Here is a 24695-nt window from a genome sequence, read left to right as displayed (position 1 = left end):
GTATTGTCAACATATCGGAGATATGGCTCAGCACCTTTGACCATTTGTAAGTCAATCAGTTTGCTCACATTGGGCTTCATGGCCTCTCGTCCCTCCCTTTCGCACACTGCCCTGCACATAAACACGTCTCTAATATGGCCTATGTCTCTCTTTGAACTAATATGCAGTTTTGAAAATGATTGTGGTATTGCAATAGATTCTTCTGTTTTCATTATGTAATTTGACCAATGGATTCTTGAGCCATTATCACAGGATTGGCAGCTCTCAATGATTTCCCAATTAAAAGAGGCAACAGGGTTACTCCAGATGGAGGCCCATAGAAGAAGTGCAGCAAGCCCCTCTACATCAATTAAGTGGTTTGAACTAAGTTCATCATGAATGAAGTACTGTGAGCTTCCTGGACCAAGTCCAAGCAGCCGCCTGTAAAAGCGTTTTTCTCCTTCTGAAGTCTACTGCAATCTCTGAATTCCCATATAACTGCACCATAAGTGAGAACAGGTAAGCACTTGGATTAGTAAATTTTTAGCAAGGGTATTATGGGTTTGCTTTCCACTTTGGGTGATACATGAAACAGAGCTCCAGCCGCCCAGTTGAAGCGTTAGCAGCGATGGGAAAGAAAGAGCAAAAAGCTATTATTAATATCAAAGATGACTCCTTGATACGAGAATTCTCTCACCCTTTTAATATTACTTCCCTTGATAGAAATGGGTCTAACCTTAATACGGTGCGACCCACACACCGTAAGATGTGACTTGGCAATGTTAGTGTCTAGGTGCTGCTGATCCATAAATATTTAGACCGGGAGAGCAGGACCATATCCTTGGCAAATAATAAGGCCGGCACTGGTCAGCATTTATCCTAGGTAGGTTGTTACAGTTGCCAATAAGGAAGGGGTTCAAATTTTGATGTACGGGAGGAACAGAATTGGTGCCAGAACGCACCACGGACATACACCTCGCTTCAGATGGAAGAGGGAGCTGCATTCCCGTCTGTGACACATCTCACCTATGCTGAAATTCAAAATACATGATTATAATATATCTGAAGTAATAAAAATGCTATTTAAAGTTTTTGGGTATCGAGGTTATATAGATTGGGTAACATCGTGTACTAACCACGTTGCGCATACACTATCATTCTCACACACAGAGACACATCATCACATCTTCTCACTCAAAGGAACACAAATCTATCCAACTTGACGTATTTTTTCTCCACTCCTTTATTCTGTTCTTTTCTTCCTTTGTTCTCATTCTCTCTCACACACGCCCATTCAAATACTTTAAAATACACACACACACACACACATACTGACACCCTGCAACCCTGTGCTTTCCCTCACTTAGAGAGCAGTGGCTTTACAAACGGCCAAGGTTTTGAACTCAAAATGATTTGCCATGACAAGTTATTGAGTGGCATCCAACAGGTTTGAAAATCTGTTATAAATAAATGTATGCAAATCCAGGTTCATGATGGTGTTTTATGGCATTAGAGCAAGAACAAATATATAAATATACAAAGCTTTTCTGTTATAATTTCTGAGAGTGATCTACAGCACGGTTATAAAAATGTAATAAACCAGCACGAGTACAGGGACTGTGCCCACTTAGACCACTAAACTCCACCATCCAGCTCTAGCCAGAATATAACCTCTTCTAACGAAATTCAAATAGCTATTGCGAAATGCATCAGTGACACATAGTGTGTCTGTGCAGTAGCATATGGAAGTCAAGGGACCCAACCCTAGGATAGTATTCACATCAGTGCTTGCTGACACAGAAAATCCATTAGTGCTGCAATAGGTGGATTTAATGCAACAATGTAAAAATGTTCAGGTCTTACCTGAGACAGTGCATGTACTCTCATTTACAAGGCATTTTATTAACTTAAAGGGAGCTTGGAGCCTGTCAATTTCTTACATTTCAACGGCATCATTGTCACTCTTATTAGCTGCCTCCTGGCTGGTCAGTGCATGCCAGTTTTTTTTCTCTTCGTTTATTTCTCCCTTCTGTGGAGCATGGACCAAGTGCTAATTGTTTTTTGTTTTATTAATGTCCTTCCACTGCTCATGCTGGGATGACATTTATTTTCTTCTTCTCCCTCTGTCATTGCTTTCTTGTCTCCTCCTCCAGTGTTGTTGTTTGCTCGTTGTTACTTGCCCACCTGCCACGTCCTAATTTACTCCTTTGTTGCTTGCACCTATATTATTGCTTTCCTGTGTACCCTCCCCAATTTGTTGTTTGTCCCATAACATCCTTCACCCGTTATTGCTAGCCACATCCCACCTCTCACACACTATCGCTTGCCCTGCCACATCTGTACCCCTCCCACCACAAAAACAAAATTGACAAAGCCTAATAGCTCTTGAATATGCAACAACTGCCTGGCTTCAATCACTGTGTTTTTAGCCATGTTGTACAGCACTGCGGCTGCTGTGCAGTGTGGTTAAAAGTAAAAACCAACAAAAAGTGGTGCTATGGCCAGCCACCATTGACCGTGACATAGTGCTTTTCTTACATTTCACTTGGCCTGCTGTACAACATGGCCAAGAAAAACCTTGACAAAGCCTATAGATCTCACATAGGCGAGCCTAATTGGTTTCGCCAATGCTTGTCTTCACTTTGTAAGAATGTGAGCCATGGTTTGGGCATTAAAGACTTCTTCATCTACTTAGTTTCAAGGGTAGATTGGTTTCTGCAGGACTAAGTAAGCATTAATGTGAAAATGTAATCACATGTCTCACTTCTGAGTAGCTAGGAACGTAGAGTTCCATGATGAAATGAGTCACATCACCTTGACAAGTTCAGTAGGCCTGGCTTGCATTTTCAGTAGACCTGGCTTGCATTTTCAGTTATAAGCAAGAAATATTTGCTTTGCCATTGCTTGTTTTGCTCTTAGCTCTCCAATCTGCAGCTAGATAGTGTCTACCAGATAATGCCTTACCAAAGGTAAGTAACTTGTTTGTTACTGCACACACATTCCAGAGTACACAATTGTGACACAACGCATGCGTATGCATATGCATTGGCAACCATCTTTGAACGGATTTTCTTTCACAAAATACCCACTTGTTGGCCATGCATCCATGTGCTTCATAATGCGCTCATTTACTTGTGAATGCAAAAAAAAGCATTTACAAAGCCACTAGCTCTTTCTATGTAGGGCTGAGACCTGTTGCCTTTGCAAATTCTTATTATGTCCTCAAGATTTTTGTCTACTTGCATTTTTTGTCATTTTATTTTAAAAAAATTTAACTGGGCAATTTTGCTTTTGATACTTAGCCACATGATAACTAAACTGAAAATTAAAATCTCATGGTATTCTGTTGGAATAATCATCTTGTACAGCCAGGACCTTACTTTTCACTGAGATTCAGCACTCCAGAAATAGTGTATTTTTTATTTTTTAATGCACTTAACCACAGCTGCATTTAAAGACCAGCATTTGCAATGCAATAGGTCTCACATTTGCGAGAGTTTAACCTATTGGCATTGTAATTGACAATTCCTTTTATATATGTTTAAAAAACCAACATATAAATAAAAGGCATTGCCATTTACAATGCCAATGGCTCAAACTCGAACAACTACGAAACCTATTGCATTGCAAAAGGTTTTTTTTTTTTTAAAAGTATGATGGTGAGTAAACAGTGCTGCCGGTATAGAGTTGGAGGCAGCTGGGCTGCAGTTTACCTACTATATTTGAGCCGGAGCCCGGATCTGGTACTGCCATTTTCCCCGCCTGCCCTCCCCGAATCCATCCTAATGTGTCCTGACGCAGTGTGCGGACACTAAGGCGCATTACAGGGGTACAATAACACACGTTCAGTTTGTTTCACCATGCCAAGCTTGAGCCTGCAGAGTGGAGGGCAGAGTGCAGCCCAGATACACATTAATCACTTCAGAGGACAATGAATAATGCATTTCGTCTAAGTTGAGTGTCCAGCTGGGAGGGATTGTCAACACAGCTGGAACCTTGTCACCTGATTCAGCACCACTCAGATGTCGCTTCACAAGTTTGAGAGAAATAAAGTGAGATTTAAAAACATTTCTTAACTGAAGCACTCTATATTAGGAAGAATGTGTGGTTTTTAAGAATGTCAGTTACGTCTGTGTGAGTGTAACTACTTAAACAATCATTTCTCACACAGCATAACATAAGTATTTGTAAAGCGCACGTTCACCCGTGGGCATCTTGGAGCTGAATAATAGATGTTTATTGCGAGCCAACGGTACTCACTTTCTCGACCTTAGAAGGATAAACAGCTGTGCAAACCCGCCAGGATTTGAACCTGTCACCAGGAGATCAAACTCAGGTCCCTTACGTGGACATATTAGTCCACTAAGCAACCAGCCCGAGAGCACAAACAGAACGCTTACAACACTTTTTAATAAGTGTTAATTATCATACCATTTTATCAACCTCAAATAACAAAAGATTGTATTAAATGTTTGCAGTGGTGCTCGTTGAAAAAGCGGGTGCCCACCCCGCTATTATCTTTAATTTGGAACGGGAGCCTACCCCGTATTGCAGCCACTGTATTAAGGAAATCACCACCGCAGCCCGGGTCGGACAGGAAGCCAGGCAACCTGTGTTGGGACGGGGGCGGGGCCTCAAGAAGACAGGAAGCATACGGGAGCCTACCCCGCGCTCCTGTGCCTGTGAAGCCAGCTGGAAAAATAAAGCGTGTGAGCCACGGGGGCTCCCGTGCTTGTGGAGAGCCCCGCCTGCTGCTTAGCCTACCCCGCCGACGAGAGAAAGATCCCTGTGAGCAGGGACTTGACTCGAGAGCAGCGGGGGAGTCCTGAGTCAGCCCGGTGAGTGTGTGCCACCCCGCATTAAGGGAGACAGGAGATGGGCACAGCACGTTTCTGCACGTGGTGAACGTGCGCGTTAACATTTCCAGTCGGGCCTGCACATGCCTATCTCTTGTCTCGCATGAGAGGCAAGTCAGCGACAATAGATATCGCTGGTGACAGCACTTCGCGCTGCATCGCCAGGCGAGACCTAAAAAAGGCTACAGCAACCAGTTTCTGACTTTGCGGTTTTACACACACTCTGGCCTTGTCGTCTGTATCTGCTCAAGTGCGAAGTAACCCTTATTCTCTTATGACCTAGGTGTTCTTCCAGCAGTGCTATTTTCATGCAAAAGTGTATTCCAGATACTTCCTGGTTCAGAAAAAATGGAGGCTTGTCATTCAACCTTTTTTAGACCATACTTTTTAAAGAAAATGTTCAGCTGAGGATAAATTCTGGGTTTTGCTTTGCAGCAAAATGTAGCTGCAAACTGGAAAGAACGAAAATGTGTAATATTATCTTATTCCATTTTTATCTGTGAATAGAACGTTTTGAGTAGGCCCTCATGCGTGCTAATTCAAGGTCCTCTCCTTCAGCCACAATAATATTTTGAATTGCGTAGTTGTAGGGGTGGCTCGACTAAAGAAATTAGCATGTTCATCTCTCCTAATAATTTAACACACTTTTTGGTGAAAAGGTACCCTTTTGCAGAGAACATACCATACGCACCAAATATCCATTCCATTTCAACAAACTTTATTTCGGTCAGTATAGACCATATAAAGTAGATGATACAATTTCATACAAAACTTAAATTTTGCAATGCTAAAATTTCATCAATGGCAAGATTGATCCATAAATAGAAAGCTGATTTTCGACCTTAAACAATTAACATAGCAATTCTCCTAGGTAAGGGCACAATCATCAAGGGAGAAAAAGGTGGTCACATCTCATTTTCGATTATCAAGGATCATTTTATCAATATTTCCAGATTTTGGGAGGTAAAAAGTAATTAAAGGAAAGTTAAACATGATTAAAATGTGACAGAGTTTACAGTAAGCGGTGTTAATACTTGCAGTGATGAGTTTACTAGCACCCTACGACTATGCCACATAGAATTCAAGAATCCGGACACAGTAAATACTATGGGTGGGTGGGGATCAAGTCTCAATATTCTGTATGCCTCTAAACACTGCCTTCACCCCATATTTCTACAGAGTGGTACAAGCCAACTCTGACTGGCTGTTTTATAGCAGGGGCAAAAAAGAGGACATGGATGTCTGTCTCTTCCGAGGAGTTACAAGCAGGGTACCCAAGAGAGGGGGCTTTCGACCATTTATTTGTGAATGCACGAAGCGACAAGATCCCTATTCTAAACAGGAAGTATAACTTCCTTGCCCTGATGGGTTTTGGCCATCCAAAAAAGGCTCAAAAAGATACTCAGCTTTAATATTAAGGAAGTCAGTGGTTAAATGGCCCAGTTAAGTGTTCCCCTGGATGTCATCTAGTTTGTGCGATCATAAAGCACTAACGAGTTTTAGACATGAGACTGTCGGGCACACGACCTCTGGGTTGCTTCTTAGGTCTGGGATATCTAGCCTGAGGCCATCATCTCTTATATGACAAAACCATGGTAGTTTGCCTGCCCCTAATAGTCCCAGAACCCCTTTCAGTTCCGACTGGTAAACTACTAGTTCTGGGGTTGCCCACAGTCTACGCCAAAAGGTTTAACGGTCTGGGTCCTATCTCTTCAGCAATAGGATTCATTCCTAGATCCAGGCGTAGGGGAATGAGGAGTGCTTGTTGGTAGGCCCAAGAGCTGTCTCATAAATTTGTTCTCTTCTTTGCCTTAATTACAGCAAAAGTTCATTTTCTGTGAGTAGCATGCAGAAACTTGAAAAAACATTTTCTTCCGAGAATAGAGCTCTTTCCTTTTTCATAGACTACGGTTATTTCAGCATGATCATTTGCTGACAGTGAGGATAGTTCTACTTTTGCCTAGTACAATGGCATTCTGTATTTCTTCGTTCCTCACATCGTTCTACTATTGACAGTCCTACAGCAGTGTGTCTTAGGCTAATGGAAGTAGTTGATTGTAATCTGGGAAATCATGATTGTCATGCCTCAAGAGAAGAGTGTTCATTGCATTGGTGGATCAGAAGTAGCCACCATGGGCGTCCGCAGGGGGGGGGGGGCAAGGAGGGGCTCTTGGCCCCCCCTGCATCACCCAGCCTGCCTGCTCCCACAGCTTGGAGTAAGTCATAACCTCTCCTGTTTTCTGTCTCTGTCTAGCTCCTCACTTGCTGAAAACCAAGACTCGTCTCCAAGAACTGCCTCTTACCCTCTCTTTCCTCTCCTTTGCTTCATTAGTTCCTCCTTGAAATCAATCTAAAAAGGAAGTAATAGCGATTGCTGGTAATTTCTTTTTCTGACATTTTCTAATCCAAAGTGCAGCCTCAGAATGGACATTAGCACGATCTATGTGCACCCACTACACCAGACACTTTTTAATGAAAATACCTGCCCACTGGGCACCAATATAGGGATTCCGCTTTGAGAAGGTGCTCTCACAGCAGGGATATCCTATGTACGTGGCAGTCACACCTGCTTCATAGAATGCTCAGTACAGCACTCTCTTCCGTACACCATATAATATGTAAATATTTTGCTTGAATGGCACTTAGGTGAATCTTTTTGATCTGACTATGTGAGTGTTTTAACCAGAGTCCTCAGAATAAGCGGCACTTTCATTGTAAAAGGACGGAGTCCAGCTCTGAATGCACCTCGATCCCACGCAGAGCAGCACCACAGCGGCCAGGTGCACTTGGGGACATGTGGAGGCTTCGGAGGAAACGCGCCTAGACATCCCCATGGTCAACGGAGGCTGGAGACCTAGCACCCTGGCTTTCACCCTCACCCCCTGGTGGTAGGGGCTCCAGTAATGCGTATTTTAAGCTGTGGTTCAGACGGGCCTTCGAGGCTGGGGCGCTGTGCAATGAGGGTTGGGCCCCTGACCTCGGCTCTCGTCCGTTGGGGCTGTGTGTGAGGGCAAGACCCACCAGGGGGAAGGAGCACCCAGTAAGGGGCCTACTCAGAGCTTCAGCCAGCTACTGCCCTGGTACTGAGAGGAGACAGACACCTGTGTGAGTAACGCTTCCACCTTAGGGGGCAGGAGGCCAGGAAGGTGTGTGCTCTGAGCTCCTACCACAGTCCTGAACCAGAGGGTCTGGAGGGGGTGGGGGTTGGGGTTGGGTAAGGGGAGGAACATGCCCTTGGCACCCCGTAGATGGTGCAGTGTGTGTGACAGGTATTCCAAACTCAGAGGACAGGAGGCCAGGATGAGGCCTGCTCAGAGCAGCTTCAGCAACAAACTGACCTGGACACAATGGGGTGACGGGGATAGGGGGCACCTGCCCCTATCACCCTTAGGAGATGCTGAGTGTGAGGCCTGGACCAACTTGAGAACAGGAAAAGCAAGGATATGGCCAACTGAAAGTACTAACTAAAGCGCTGTTCACAAACCGTGCCTTGCAGCCAAAGGTGTGTGGGAGAAAAGTTCACCCCATATTATGGAGCAGTCACCGGCCACTTAAGGGGACAGGACCAGCCTCCGCTCAACATGGCTCCAACAGTGCCCTGTGGAGGAATATAAAAGATACCACACTGTCTGGGTAAGTTTGAACACATTTGACTATGTCAGGACATTATACTTAATAGGCAGCCACCACTATCACGTCCTGGTCGGATCCATCCATCTGCCAATAACCGCCACCTCCCTGCCTCCCTCTAAGCTCCCATCCACCTGTCTGCCTCTACCCTCCCATCCACCTGCCTCCTTAAGCTCCCATCCACATGCCTCCTCTAAGCTCCCATCCAACCTGCCTCCTTAAGCACCCATCCACCTGACTCTATAACCTACTATCCACCTGTCTGTCTCCCATCCACCTGCCTGCATCTAACATCCCATTCACCTGCCTGCGCATAAGCTCCCATCCTGCTGCCTCTTCTAAGCTCCCATCCACCTACCTCCTCTAAGCTCCCATCTACCTGCCTCCTCTAAGCACCCATCCACCTGACTCTATAACCTACTATACACCTACCTGTCTCCCATCCACCTGCCTGCATCTAACCTCCCATTCACCTGCCTGCGCCTAAGCTCCCATCCTGCTGCCTCCTCTAAGCTCCCACCCACCTGCCTCTAAACTGTTATCCACCTGCCTGTCTCCCATTCACCTGCCTCTTCTAACCTCCCACCCACTTGCCTGTCTTTAAACTACTATCCACCTGCCTGCCTGTAAGCTCTTATCCACCTGCCTGTCTCCCATCCACCCTTTTTATATTTCTGCACCACTCTCGACTGATGACCAACCTGCTGTTATTTTGTTTTAATTTATTTTATTTATTTAAATGTGCGCTGCAGACACACGACTGTGCATGGACTGTTTGTTAGGTGTGATGCTCTATTGCTCCAACCTCTTTGTATAAGATTATTGTTATGTTATGTTATAGGTAATTTATTGAGCGCACGTACACCAAAGGTCTCTTGGCGCTGAATTGGAAACAACCCCAGAAGCAGTCCCTTTGGCTCTTTGCACACCCCGGATAGACATGAGTGCACATGGTGTACATATTACATAGAATATCTATAGATGAAGTATACCTGTGGAACTCAGCAGTGCCATTGTGATAGCCTGTCTGTCACATGGACAGGAATGACCTAGGAAGTGCAGAGAGCTTGGAAAATAGCAAGAGGGGAATTCAGAGCTACATGGCTCCTCCTGTGCCCTAGTCTTTCTTCTGCCCCACCTGGCACACATCATGTCGGAGGATGGTGATGACGTTAACATTTGCTCCCCCCTAACCCCCCCCCGGAAAAATTTCTGCGGACGCCCATGGTAGCCACGCCAATACAGTGTTCCTGTTCCCCAGCCTAAACATTGCACCCACCCTCACCCCCTGGTGGTAGGGGCTCCAGTAATGCGTATTTTAAGCTGTGGCGCAGACGGGCCTTCGAGGCTGGGGCGCGGTGCAATGAGGGGGTGGGCCCCTGACCTCGGCTCTCGTCCGTTGGGGCTGTGTGTGAGAGCAAGACCCACCAGGGGGAAGGAGCACCCAGTAAGGGGCCTACTCAGAGCTCCAGCCAGCTACTGCCTTGGTACTGAGAGGAGACAGACACCTGTGCGAGTAACGCTTCCACCTTAGGGGGGCAAGAGGCCAGGAAGGTGTGTGCTCTGAGCTCCTACCACAGTCCTGAACCAGAGGGTCTGGAGGGGGGTGGGGGTTGGGTAAGGGGAGGAACATGCCCTTGGCACCCCGTAGATGGTGCAGTGTGTGTGACAGGTATTCCAAACTCAGAGGACAGGAGGCCAGGATGAGGCCTGCTTAGAGCAGCTTCAGCAACAAACAGACCTGGACACAAGGGGGTGATGGGGATAGGGGGCACCTGCCCCTATTTCCCTTTGGAGATGCTGCGTGTGAGGCCTGGACCAACTTGAGAAAAGGAAAAGCAAGGAAATGGCCAACTGAAAGTACTAACTAAAGCGCTGTGCACAAACCATGCTTTCCATCCAAAGGTGTGTGGGAGAAAAGTTCACCCCATATTATGGAGCAGTCACCGGCCACTTAAGGACACTGGACCAGCCCCTGCTCAACATGTTTCCAAACAGTGCCCTGTGGAGGAAAATAAAAGATACCACACTGTCTGGGTAAGTTTGACCGCATTTGACTATGTCAGGACATTATACTTAATAGGCAGCCACCACTATCACGTCCTGGTCGGATCCATCCATTTGCCAATAACCGCCACCTGCCTGCCTCCCTCTAAGCACCCCTCCACCGGTCTGCCTCTACCCTCCCATCCACCTGCCTCCTTAAGCTCCCATCCACCTGCCTCCTTAAGCACCCATCCACCTGACTCTATAACCTACTATCCACCTGTCTGTCTCCCATCCACCTGCCTGCATCTAACATCCCATTCACCTGCCTGCGCCTAAACTCCCATCCACCTTCCTCCTCTAAGCTCCCATCCACCTGCCTCCTCTAAGCACCCGTCCACCTGACTCTATAAGCTACTATACACCTACCTGTCTCCCATCCACCTGCCTGCGTCTAACATCCCATTTACCTGCCTGCGCCTAAGCTCCCAACCTGCTGCTTCCTCTAAGCTCCCAACCTGCTGCCTCTAAACTGTTATCCACCTGCCTGTCTCCCATTCACCTGCCTCTTCTAACCTCCCACCCACTTGCCTGCCTTTAAACTACTATCCACCTGCCTGCCTGTAAGCTCCTATCCACCTCCCTGTCTCCCATCCACCCTTTTAATATTTCTGCACCACTCTCGACTGATGACCAACCTGCTGTTATTTTGTTTTAATTTATTTTATTTATTTAAATGTGCGCTGCAGACACACGACTGTGCATGGACTGTTTGTTAGGTGTGATGCTCTATTGCTCAAGCCTCTTTGTATAAGATTATTGTTATGTTATGTTATAGGTAATTTATTGAGCGCACGTACACCAAAGGTCTCTTGGCGTTGAATTGGAAATGACCCCAGAATCAGTCTCTGTGGCTCTTTGCACACACCCGGACAGACATGAGTGCACATGGTGTACATATTACATAGAATATCTATAGATGAAGAATACCTGTGGAACTCAGCAGTGCCATTGTGATAGCCTGTCTGTCACATGGACAGGAATGACCTAGGAAGTGCAGAGAGCTTGGAAAATAGCAAGAGGGGAATTCAGAGCTACATGGCTCCTCCTGCGCCTTAGTGTTTCTTCTGCCCCACCTGGCACACATCATGTCGAAGGATGGTGATGACGTTAACATTTTGCCCCCCCTGGAAACATTTCTGTGGACGCCCATGGTAGCCACGCCAATACAGTGTTCCTGTTCCCCAGCCTAAACATTGCATGTGAAACATTTTGAAACTTAACAGTTCACTTTAACACTGAAAGACGTCTTTCCCAGGAATTCTGATACGAACACGCAACTTTAGAATGATGGGTTAACGAAGAAGTTGGTTTTGAGTTCAGGCAATTCTGCTGAAATGCTTGTACCTTGTGATGTGCAGCCCTGTAACAAAACATTTTCCAGAAGGCTCTTTTTATTATGAGTTCAGATAAATGCTCATAAGTAGATTCTAAACTGTGATCATGTGAACATTTTTAATTAATGGAATATCTATTAAAGAGATCCACTCTTTGTGAAGCCTTATTCCAGGTTTCACAAACCAAAGCCAGAGGAGAGTAAGCAGTTGATAACCTGCTCAGAGAGATTTATCTTACGGTTTTGGAATATATGTAGTCGCCTTCCATCATTTGATATAAATAATGTCTGTAATATTTAAAGTGATGAAAAATCTTTATAAAGGATTGAGTGAGAATCAAAAACACTGGCACCACAAGGCAAGTAAACAAAGTGAAAAACTATTCAGGATGTTGGTCTGATGTTTTTTGGGCTGTATCTCTCTTTCCATTAAACTAGTTTTCAGAATGGTATGCTGTTACATATCTTATTACCACATGTTAAATGTTAGTATTAATTTGCCTTTGCAATGAAGAAGTTAAATGACTGTGGCCATTTGTTTTCTGACAGGGTGCCTTGTATTGCCTTCTTGGAAGCCATGGTGGTGTCTGCCTTGCAAATCTTCATGACTGGGACTGCATAGTACAAACTTGGCCTGCAATTGTGTCTTCTGGACTAAGCCAAGCTATGTCTTTGGAGAAACCATCCATTGTCAGACTTTTTGATGAATTAACCGAAAGGATCCAGCGCCAGTTTGAAACAATTGGGCTCGACTTTGCTGTAAGCAAAATGTTTTGTTTGTTTGTTCTGTTGACTGATAATTTGAGAACACATTTAGACATGTAAAATCTGTTGATGTGTTTTTATTCGGCACTATCCTTGTGAGGGTGAATCAGGAGGCCAATCACTCTGGAGTGCGTTACGCAGGACAATAACTGTTATTAGGACATTGGAATGTTGGGAGCTCCATTGAAAACAATGGAGTGCTCTGGGCTTATAATGGCTGGTATAAACCTGGAGCTCCAACATTCCAATGTTTCTTTGTTTACAGCTCTGGCTGTGAACAAAAGCTTCAGGGACCCTGAGGGGATTCCAATCCCCTCACGCTCCCATAAGGCTTTTTTTTTTTTTTTGATAGAACATTCTGTTCTCTAGTGGCAGAATGTTCTAATATCCTTATAGCCCTTCGTAGCTGGGCTATACCGGCTATTAAAGTCCCTCTCCCTTGTTAAAGGCCCTCGCCCCGCTGGAAAGGGCCTTTAATAGCCGGTATAGCCCTCTACGGCGGGCTATAAGGCTATGTTAAGTTTGGATTTTTTGTTTAATGTTGTGTACGATGGTTCCTGAATGCTGAGCTATTTTTATATTATGTTAACTATTTGTGTTTGTAAAACACTCATCCCCCACCAGTGGTCTATTCGTACATCAATATGGTTCAAGGCTTTTACATTACTCTGAAAAGTTGCTCAAGAGTCTAGCTTTCAGTCTCTTGCATAGTTACTCATGGTACAAGGTGTTCCTTACTTACTCTTCTAGTATGTTCCACATTAAAGGAGTCTGAGCATACTAAACACTTATACTGATTCTGACTTTCTTACAAGCTGATATTTCATAGAACAGTCTGTCAGGTTACCTAAGCTGTAGTCTGGAAACACACTTGATTACTCTGCTTGTAAGGGAGTTTTGGCTGTTTGTCTAATGAGGTAAACAGGTTAGCTAGACTGTAATCTAATCTCTCTTTTTTTTTTAAGAAAACATTTTTATTGCATTTACTATCTCACGGACACACATGACAGTATTCACTGAGGCCCACAAGTGTGGCACAGATGGAGCTTCAACTATTGCAGCCACAAATGAAAGCAATAATTACATGCATTGTCATGATCATATGTGCCCACCACTTACTCACGTATGTGTGCATATTCATAAGAGGTCTGTTTTGGAGTGCCTGTGATATCTATACCTTTATGGACTTGCCAATCCACCCATATGTTAGCAGGCTTGTTTGTACAATACTGGGATTGGTTTGGGAACAGCGTTTACAACGCAACTTTTACCACGCACTACCTTTACCATGCAACTTTTACAACGCAAGTCGTTACAACGACTTGCGCTGGGGGGCGCTGTAGGATAGGGAATGGTTTAATTTACTATCCAAAACCTTCCCTACTATCCACGGGGACTGGAGTTGGAATAGTACGTTAAACTATTCACTATCCAGCGCCCCCCCAATGCAAGTCGTTGTAACGACTTCCGTTGTAAAAGTTGCGAGGTAAAGACATGCGTTGTAAAAGCATGTGTAGTAACGACATACATCCGGGATTGGTTTACAAGTAGTTCTAAAGCCATGCAATGGACCAGCCTTTAACCCACCTCTCAAATGGTGCAGGGGACTCTCTCCGCCATTAGGCAGTAATCTTTTCTCCACCTGAAACCAGGTTATTAAGAATCCAAGTGATATGAACAGAGTGTGGTGTTTTGTCAGCATTTTCAAGGTGCTGCTACCAATTCATGCACTGTTTTGAAACACCTAAGTGCAGCACATTCGCTTAGTCCTCCCTGTGTGGATAAGCCAGATAACTGAGGTATTTCAGGACCTTAAATGGCAAGTTTGCTGTTCATCCAAGACTCCTTACATATCACTCAAGCCTGTGCAAGATCAAACCCAAGGCCATCTTAGGTGAGGTGATAATGCAAGTAATTATGTAATTTGCCATGCACAAAGGAAAATTAGGGATTTTAAAAACCATTTCCATCTTTGGTATGTTCTGCAAAAACTGGAATCTGATAGAGACATCTTGCCGCAGATTCCTTACCTTTGAATTTCTCAGGCGTCAGACTGGATCTGGATGATTATTATTCGAGCAATACCCCTGCATGCCGATAGGTAGCGCCAATCCCCTCTGTGTGACGTGGCCTGCATTGTCTGCACTGTTGTGACGTCATTGTCACCAATATAGGCACCACCTCGGTGCACTGAAGTCAGTTCTTTTCTTACCACGCCAGCCAGCCCAGATCCATGAAGACGTTTTGTCGACCCTTTTTAAGTGTGTAGGTTTTCCTCATGTCCAAGAAGACTTCTGGTTTCAAGCTGTGCGAAGGCTGGCTTTCACCTTGGGGATGCCCGTTAGGGGCTATCTCACAGGGAAAAGACAGGACGGGTTCCCAAGGCAAGCGCCAAGATGCCTCCGGGTAGTCGAGCGCTATATAAGAACATACAAAAAAAAAAAATGTGCCTCATATTTTGGTGGCCTGACCCTACCGGTTTATTTCTACACTTTTTGGGAAACAGTTCCGTAATTGCTGCCACAGGTCCCGAAGGAAACCCGGGCCATCCTCTCAAGCATTATCAGAATGGAGAGATGTGGCAAAGTTCTCCATATGTTGTGGTCTCGACACGACCGACTCGATAGATGTGGCTGTTTGACGCCACGCCTGGTTGAGGACTTCTGACTTTTCAGGAAATGTCCGGACCTCTCATGGTCATGCCCTTTGAAGGTATTCATCTCTTCGACGAGGAAGACATGGCTCTGGATCATTTTAAAGGCTCACAGGCTACGGAAAAGTCCTTGGGCCTCTGTGGCTACACATCCCCCTTCTGCCTTTCACCCATTTTGTGGCTACGGAAGGGGCTTCCAGCCGCGCCAGCCATACTGCAGCCACAAGACCATGTAAGTTCAACAAGCTCTGCGAGGCCAGAGGCTCAGCTCGTTCCAACCCTGTGGGTAGGGCGGCTAGTGGTTGAGTCAGTCCACCACCTCCCCCTTGCAGGCTCAGCCGCCACACCTTCCTAGTCCGGCCCTTAGAGATCATGGGTGGCCAATTAGTGGCAGGATCAGCCATCGCCTCCAACACTGGCAGATCACCACCATGGGCAGGGGGGTCCTCCGGATAGTCCTAAGGGGCTATTCCCTCCCCTTTGAGACCTCCCCTCCTTCCATACCTCCAAATATCGACGAGCTGATGGAGGATCACCTGACTTTGTTTCAGGAGAAAGTCATGACTCTCTTGGCCAAGGGAGCCATAAAGAGGGTTCTGGCGCTTGAAGTAGGCTTTGCTTGTTATTCCCACTACTTTCTGGTCCTGAAAAAGGGAAACGGTCTACACCCTATCGTAGATCTGCGAGCCCTCTCCTACCTTCTCAAAAAGGAAAAGTTCAAGATGTTCACTCTATTTCAGGTCTTGCCTGCCTTGGAGCCAGGAGGCTGGATGATATCGTTGAACTCGCAGGACAGCTATTTTCACATTCCCGGCCTGGCTCCTTATTGGAGCTACCTGCGGTTTAAGGTAGGCCATGAGCCCTTTCAGTTCATAGTGCTCCTCTTTGGCCTTACCAGCGCCCCTCAGGTGTTCACTAGGGTGATGGCGGTGGGGGCAGCTCATCTGCACCAGTCTTTTCCTATCTTGTTGACTGGCATTTGAAAGCGAGCTCCCCTTCGGCTGTTGATTCCCACCTCCAGCCAGACTATGGCAGATGTCCTGCGTTCACTACCAACGTGCTGAAGTCACACCTTACTCCCTCTCAGATGCCCTCTTTCATCGGAGCTTGTTCTCGACACAATGCTGTTTCGGTCCTATTTTCCCGAAGTCCAAGATATTCAGGCTATGAAAGGGTCCTCACCTTAGCCAGTCGTCTCCTACTTTCAGACTACGGCAGACCTCTTGCTTTCGCTGGGGTTCTCTATAAATGTGCCAAAATCACACCTGACTCCTTCTCAGATGCTCCCTTTCAGTTCTGGACACAGTGCAGTTTCAGGTCTATCCTCCTTAGCAGCAAGTCCAGGATATTCAGGTTATGATTCCGACGTTTCAGCTTCTATCCTGGATTTCGGTGAGAATGACTCTGAGGCTGCTGGGCCTCATGGCCTCCTACAGCCTGCTAGTGACACATGCCTGATGGCATGTGTGGGCTCTGCAGTGGAAATTCAAGTTCCAGTGGGAGCAGCATCAGGGGAATCACTCTGACATGGTCCTGATCTCATAAGGAACTGCACAGCTCCTGCAGTGCTGGTAGACAAGTCATTCTTGTGGCTCTGAACTGGGCACAGAGAGTTTGGTATCCCGAGCTTCTCCAATTGAGCATCGATCCTCCTATCAGGCTGCCCCTTTTGAGAGGCTCGTGAGAAAGTGCCATCTTTCTTGCATGATATGCCCCCACTTTTTGATGAATTGCTGATGTGCTTTGACTGAGTGTGCCCTGGGCTCCTGCCAATAAGGTGCCCAGGGTCTGTGTTCCTTCCCTAAAAACTTTATTGAAGCTGAAACCCAATTGGCATCTCTGGCCACATGTCAGCCCCTGGTAAATGGTACCCTAGGTACCCAGGGCCTTGTGACCAGAGAAGACCCCTAAGGGCTGCAGCACTTAGTGTGCCACCCTTAGAGACCCTGCACCTTGACACCCACACCCTGCCTTGGCAGACTGAGTGTCCTGGTGCAGACCTGAACAAAGAGTCAACATGGCACCCATCCCTGTGGGCCATGCCCACACACCCACTGCCCTGGCATCCATCAGTCACCCCTCTAGCTGGGTGCCCTATGCCAGTGGTGTGGGTACAGGTGCATGATCCCTGTGCCCCTACAGTACCCAGGGCCATTCCTGGGCACTGTAAGTGCAGTGATGCCATTAACAGTATATGGCGCTTGGAGGTTGTCATTACAAACTCCACAGCACCGTAATGGCTACACTGAAGACTGACAAGTTTGATATCAAACTTCTCAGCACATTAAACCCACACTGATGCCAGTGTGGGATTTAATGTAAAATGCACCGGAGGGCATCTTAGAGATGCCCCCTGAAACCGAACATACAATCCACGTCTGGTCTGAGAGGCTGCCTAGGCTGCCACACAGCAGACATGTTGCTGGACCCCAGGGTGGAGAGTCCCCGCTCTCCTGGGCCTGCAACAATGCACATCCTGGGTGTGGAGCTAGGCCTCCTCCCCCAGGATGGGCAGGGGGAAGCTTCAAAGGCATACCACCTTTGTGAGCTTCTGCAGACCACTTGCTGTACTCAGCAACTGGCCCCCACCGGTTCTGACCCCCACTCTGGCGGGAAGACTGGCGTGAAAACCTACGCTAGGAAAGGGGGTGTGCCAACCTGTGCCAACTCCACCCCTCAGGTGGGAGAGGCGAGTTGAAGCACAACTCTGGACTCCGGCCATCTTGAAGATGGGCCTGCCCAATTAGAGATAGGCTCCTGCCCCCCTCCCGCAGGATAGGGGGTGTACTCACCCCATGACCTGCCCTTCCCCTACCTGTAAAGCCCCTAAATGTAGTATTTAGGGGCACCCTGAACCTTCCTTCCTCAGCTCCCGATTTCGAAACAAGAAAGAAGACCAAGAAGAAGAAGACCTGCCGTGCAGCTGCTAACAAGAGGACAACACCAACTGACTTAGCCCCAGCCCTACAGGCCTGTTGATCCTTGAACCAGCACCTGCTAATTCCCGGCATTTCCTGCGGACAGCAACCTCGAGAACCCCGGAGGACCTGCCTGCCTTGACCCTCTTAGAGACTGGGACTCCCATGAGCAGTGACTCTGCCCAAACAGCAATAACCCTGGTGCCAGCAGGATCTGCGAATCCAGCCCACTCTGCACCCGCCGAGCCCGACCTGTGCCCAAGTGGACAGAGACCCTGAGGACGTCCCTCCGGTGATTCTGACCTGGAATCCAGTGCCCAAGGACCCTCATCGACGACCTAGACAATGCCTGCAGACTCGGAACAAGGGACTCCTCCTACCGCGACCAGCAGAGGGTAAGATTTCCCGACGTCCAAAGACACCCCGGCGCCCCCCAGCCTCCTGTGCCCAACTCCGGGGTGCCTACCTACCCTCCAAGATCCCAACTTACTCCTCTAAGTGTTGGTCGCTCCAGATGATCCACCGTCCCCGGGCCTGCAGCCTTTGTTCCCTTTTCAAGATCTCCATTGAATACATTGAGAGCCCGACGGCTCAAAAGCACCCTGCACCCAGCCGCCCGAGTGCCCCTGGCAGTGCAACCTTTATCCTATTGTACTTCTCCATTTGCCCTGAGCAAGTGACCAGGAGCCCAGCTTCCACCGCTGCGTGGCCTGCTAGCCAGCAGCCACCAACCAAAGGCCCCTCTCATTGGATAACATTGGGCCTAACTACCTCTGCACCCGGCTGCCCCTGTGCCGCTGAGGGTGTACCAACTGTACCTACCTGACCCTGGGAGACCCCTGAGTCTATGCCCAGAACCTTAACTCTGCCAGTCGATTACTTATCTAAAAGCCGAAAATTCACTTTTCTTCCATAGGCTAACATTGACTGGTTTCACTCAGAAATTCTTCTAAGTGTGGAGTTTTGGAACTTTAAAATATACACCTAAAATCTGCCAAACAACAAATTCCGATTTACTCACCTATGATCAGGAGAGACCTCAGTATTGCACCTTCTAGCTCAGCACAAACCCTGAAAAGTAATTTTAACCGTACTTACCAGTAGCCTGAATTTTCTTCCAAGGAAACCATTGACTGCTTTTCTGTGAAATTTCTTCTAAGTGTCGAATTTTGCAAACTATAAATATTCCTTAAAAATCGTACCAACTAATAAAACGTAATTCATTACCTGTCGTAGATAAAGGACCCAGTGCTGAACCTAGGAGTCCAGTACTGGATTACAAAAGTAATGAGAACCTACTTTACTTGCAACCTGAATTTCCTTCCGTAGGTAACATTGGTAATTTCAGTGTCAACTTTTAAAATATAATAATATTCCTTAAAAATCCCTACTGTAACCAAAACGCTTTCACTTAACAGTTTACAGCTCATGTCCTGGGACTGAATCTAGGGTCCAGTCCAGTTTTTATAAAAGTAATCTACACAGTAACTAATTACGTTCAACTAGAAATTCCCATTGAGCTCAATGTTGCATTGTGTTTGAAATTGTGTTGCCTATTGCAACAAACTGTAACTATTGCATTCAAAAAGTCTATTGCCTATTTGGAAAGTACTTAACTAAAGTAACTCATTCTGAGAAAGTATATTTTGCCACCTTGTTGGTTCTAAAATAAAACAACTGAGGGCCAGATGTAGGTAACTTCCATTCTGATGGATACATCTGCCAGTGGATTCCTTACCTTGTGAATATCCCCTGGGCAGGCAATATTCGGAAACTTTTGTAGCGCTCCACGCCAACGAGGACGTAGATGACGTCACCGAGGCACGACTCCGCTCGCGACCTCGCTGATGTCACTGGACCCATAAGAGAGCCTCGTCGGCGTGATGACGTCAGTTCCCTTTTTTCCGCGCAGTCGACGCCAACGGTTTTTGGGACTCTCCGTAGCTTGTTACTTTGTATTTTCCAGATTGTATCTTGTTCTATCTCTTACTTCTTTCGAGGATGTCGTCGAGAAAATCAGGATTCAAGCCTTGCAGGGAGTGCGGAGGACATATGTCCATAACAGATCCTCACGACGATTGCGTATGGTGTCTTTCATCGGACCATGACGTCGAGGAGTGTTCTTCCTGCTTGAAAATGAACCCGAAAGCTCTGAAAGAAAGGGAAGCCAAGCTGTTTATGGCGAAGATGCTTAAAGAAAAGAGAGGTCAAAGGAGATCAAAGACCAGGTCGAGGTCGAGATCCGGATCGAAGTCGAGTCATGCTTCAAGCATAAGAAAAAGAAGAGGCATGGTTCTCGATGCCGTTCGGATAAAGAGGAAGCTCAGTCGTCGGCTTCGAAGGCTCATCGACATCGGAAGGACTATGTCTCTCCTTCTCCTTCCCCGGTGAGAGTATTCCACCGTCAGCCCCGGCAGGCCCGAGTCCGGTGACGTCCATGCCTGAGCGCATTCCAGGCAAGTACCCTCCTTTTCCTAGTCCAGGACAAGACCCGACACATTATCTTAATGCGAAATATGGTGTCTTTGCGAGGGCGATGTACCCCTCTGGTGCACCTTCGGGTCCCATGGGTCCCATGGCATTCAATTTGGGAGTAACTCAAGCGTATGCTCCAGCTCCCTTCGTGCCATTTATGCCTTCAACTCCATCTTGGCATTTCCCGGCGCCGAGAACGTCTATGTCGATTCCCCCATCTCCGGCGTTGTCCGCTCCGCATCGGTTGACTTCGAATGTGCCCATGGATCCGAGTTCGACACCGGTTCCGGCTCCGTTGGATCCATGTACGACTCCGTTGGCCCCGAAGGTAAGGTCCAGACGGGAGGCACAAAGATTGCTGGAGTAGCAGCATTATAGAGAGGATGAGATGGAAGAAGGAGAACTTCATGAGTCAGAGGACTTTTTTGAAGACTTAAGAGAGGCAAGTGGTTTGGAACTTTCACCAGAATGGCAACTATCTCCTCCTTCAAACGTTCTTTCCAGATGTGGTTCCTTACCACACTGTTATTCGTAAGGTGGATGATCTTTTGGATTTGCAACTCCAGACATCAGAATTTAGATCTAATATTCTCACAGAAGTGCTTCATTCTCCTTCTGCAGTTGTTGAACCTTTACTTCCATTTAATGAAGCCATCACTGAGCCAATTCTGGAAGTTTGGCAAAAACCCTTTTCGACTCCTGCAGTTTCGAGGTCAGTTGCCAGAAGATATAGGACGGCTCCAGGAGATCTGGAGTTTTTATCCTCTCAACCGGCACCTGAGAGTTTTAGTTATTCAAGCCGCCTGCTCAAATAAGTCAACTGGAACTTTTCCACAGACTCCGGGAGACAGAGAATCTAAGAGACTGGATCAGTCTGCAAAGAAGGTTTTTTCATGTGCTTCCATGGCACTTAAGTACACCAATGCTACTTGCCTCTTGGGCAGGTACATTCATGCCTTAATGGATTCTGCTAAGCAGCTGGCTTCAAAGTTATCAGAGGAGGACAGAAAGAACTTTGATGAGGTATTGTCTGACAGGCAGGCGGCTGCAAGACAGGTGATCCAGAATGGCATTGATACAGCGGACTCTGTAGCTAGGATAATGGGATCTTCTGTTGCATCTAGGAGGAGTGCCTGGCTTAAATCTTCAGAATTTTCTCAAGATGTCCAAGCTACTCTTTTGGACCTCCCCTTTGATGGTTCAGGACTCTTTGGAAAGAAGGCAGATGCAGATTTGGAGAGATTTAAAGAGAGCAAGGCTACAGCTAAGTCCATGGGTCTGCAATCACAGTCTAGAGGTTCTTCTTATAGGAAGTTCAGGGGCTTTGGAAGATCGTCCTTTCGGACCTACAAACAGCCTCAGAAGCAGCAGCAGAACACCCTATATAAGTCCTATAGGGGCTTGAACAGAGGTCGCCCACGAGGTTGTCGGCCCTCCTCCTCCTCCTCTACCTCCCCCCCTCCCCCTATTACCACAGCAAAGTAGCCCTAGATCCACCATTCTGGTCATGCTGGTCCTGTCTGGGGTCGGCTTACTCATTTTCTGCAAGATTGGGAATCGGTCACTACAGACCTTTGGGTTCTCAATCTTGTGGAGAATGGGTATGCCCTTCCCTTTCGGGAATTCCCTCCAAATTACCCTCCTTGCCAAGGGTTTTGCTCAGAGGACCATCTTCTTCTCCTGCAGGAGAAAGTCTTAACCTTGTTGAAAAAAGGTGCGATAGAGGTGGTTCCAGAGCAGTAAAGGGGTCAAGGATGCTACTCCCGATATTTCGTGATACCCAAGAAGGATGGCAGGTTACGTCCAATCCTGGATCTCAGGAGCTTGAATCTTTTTCTGAAGCAAGAAAAGTTCAAGATGCTCACCCTAGCGCAGGTTCTTCAAGCACTGCAGCAAGAGGACTGGATGGTGTCGATCGACTTGCAGGATGCGTATTTTTATATCCCGATCCTCTAGTCGCACAGGAAGTATCTCCGTTTCACGGTTGGGTCACAACATTATCAGTTTGCGGTCCTCCCTTTTGGACTAACTACTGCACCTTGAGTCTTCACCAAGGTGATGGCAGTGGTGGCAGCCCATCTCAGAAGAGCGAGGATTCCAGTTTTCCCCTATCTGGACGACTGACTGATCAAGGCAGAGTCGCCAGTGGAGGTTTGTCATCATCTGCAAGTGACAACCCAGCTGTTGTTCAATTTGGGGTTTTCGATAAACGTGCCCAAGTCTCACCTTGTGCCCTCTCAGCGCAACCTGTTTATAGGGGCGGTACTGGACACTACTGTCTGCCGAGCATTCCCTCCACCTCAAAGGATTCTCAACATTCAGGAAATGATTCCTTCATTTTACAGTGGAGCGGTTGTTCCAGTCCTGAAGGTCCTACGCCTGCTTGGTCTGTTTGCTTCCTGCATTCTGTTGCTCAACCATGCACGCTGGCACATTAGGGCGCTCCAGTGGTGCCTTCGCAGGCAATGGTATCAGCACAAGGGAGATATCAGGGAGTCTGTGAGGATCTCCAGAGAAGCTGCAGCGGATCTGTCTTGGTGGAGCGTGGAAGGCAATCTATCTCAGGGAAAGCCCTTCCATCTACCTCCATCGGTTGCCACAGTGATAACGGATGCATCCACCTTAGGGTGGGGTGCTCATCTGGGGGATCTGAAGATCAAGGGTCTTTGATCTCCAGAAGAAAGGTTGCTTCATATCAACCTTCTAGAATTGCAGGCGATACGTGTGGCGCTCAAGGCATTCCTCCCTTCCCTTCGCGGGCAGTCGGTTCAGGTCCTGACGGACAACACTACCGCGATGTGGTATCTCAACAAGCAGGGAGGAGTGGGGTCGCATTGTCTCTGCAGAGAGGCTCTTCGTCTCTGGTCCTGAACCAGATTTATCTGATGGCAAATCATCTGGCCGGGGTTCTGAACGTACGTGCGGGCAGTCTGAGTCAGCAGTTCTCGGCCGACCACGAGTGGAGGCTTCATCCGGAGGTGGTTCGTCATGTTTTCCGGTCGTGGGGAACTCCTCGGGTGGACCTGTTTGCCACTCATGAGAATGCTCTCTGCCCGTCGTCATTCTGCAGTCTCCATTTTCCGATGCATGGAGCGCTGGGGGATGCGTTTTAGTTGAGTTGGAACTCACAACTCCTTTACGCGTTTCCTCCCATACCCTTGACTCCTCGGGTTCTGAGGAAGATTAGGCAAGACCGGGGCCAAGTCATATTGATCACCCCGGATTGGCCAAGAAGGGTTTGGTACACAGATCTTCTCCACCTCTCCTCGTGCTCTCTGCTCCGTCTCCCTCTCAGGGCAGATCTCCTCTCGCAATCGCAGGGGCAGGTTCTACACCCCCACCTCCAGAGCTTACACCTTCATGCCTGGAGATTGAACGGGGCTACCTGAATTCTTTTTCTCTCCCGCCTGACGTGGTGGATGTTATTCTTTCGGCCAGGCGGCTTTCCACCAAGTCAATTTATTCTTATAGGTGGTCCAAATTTGATTCATGGTGTGGAGAGAAGTCTATTGACCCCTTAAGGGCCCGTTTATCCAACATCCTTCAGTTTGCTCTTTCTTTAGCACCGCACGGCATTGCAGTGGCTACTGTGAAGGGCTATTTGTCGGCTTTGTCAGCATTCCTTTGTTTGCCGGATCAGCCGTCTTTGTTTAAATCACCTATTGTGTTACGTTTTATTAAGGGTCTTACCCTCAAATTTCTGCCCACTCCATTTATTGTGCCTCAATGGGTCTTAAATCTTGTCTTAACCTACTTGATGCGCTCTTCTTTTGAGCCCTTACTCAAGTGTCCCTTGAGTCTATTGTCTATTAAAACAGTATTTCTTGTTGCCATTACCTCTGCAAGGAGGGTAAGTGACCAGCTCTTTGTGGGTTATGCTGGCTGCAGAAAAGGCAGAGCGGTGCACAAGCGCACACTTTCCAGATGGATTGTCTTGTGCATCAAAATGTGTTACCCTCTCCCTCACCAACGACCCAGCCACCGCCAGAACCAACCTACACGAAGGGATGAAAGACGTAGCCGAGTGGATGTCGAAC

At 47.2% G+C, this 24695-nt stretch overlaps 1 protein-coding gene across 2 annotated transcripts in view; it reads left to right on the top strand.

Moving 5' to 3' along the window:
- PSME4 (proteasome activator subunit 4) overlaps nt 1-24695 on the top strand; it is a 2155241-nt gene that overhangs the window by 827415 nt on the left and 1303131 nt on the right. For both annotated transcript variants that reach the window (XM_086927646.1, XM_086927645.1), the window contains one exon: nt 12397-12606. In XM_086927646.1, the coding sequence (XP_086783772.1) occupies nt 12397-12606 (210 nt within the window). The remainder of the gene's footprint in view (nt 1-12396; nt 12607-24695) is intronic.

The sequence above is a fragment of the Lissotriton vulgaris genome, chromosome 6 (genome assembly GCF_964263255.1).
Source record: "Lissotriton vulgaris chromosome 6, aLisVul1.2, whole genome shotgun sequence".
Lineage (NCBI taxonomy): Eukaryota > Metazoa > Chordata > Amphibia > Caudata > Salamandridae > Lissotriton > Lissotriton vulgaris.
The sequence above is the reverse complement of the archived record's forward strand: the minus strand, read 5'-3'. Positions and strand labels throughout refer to the sequence as shown.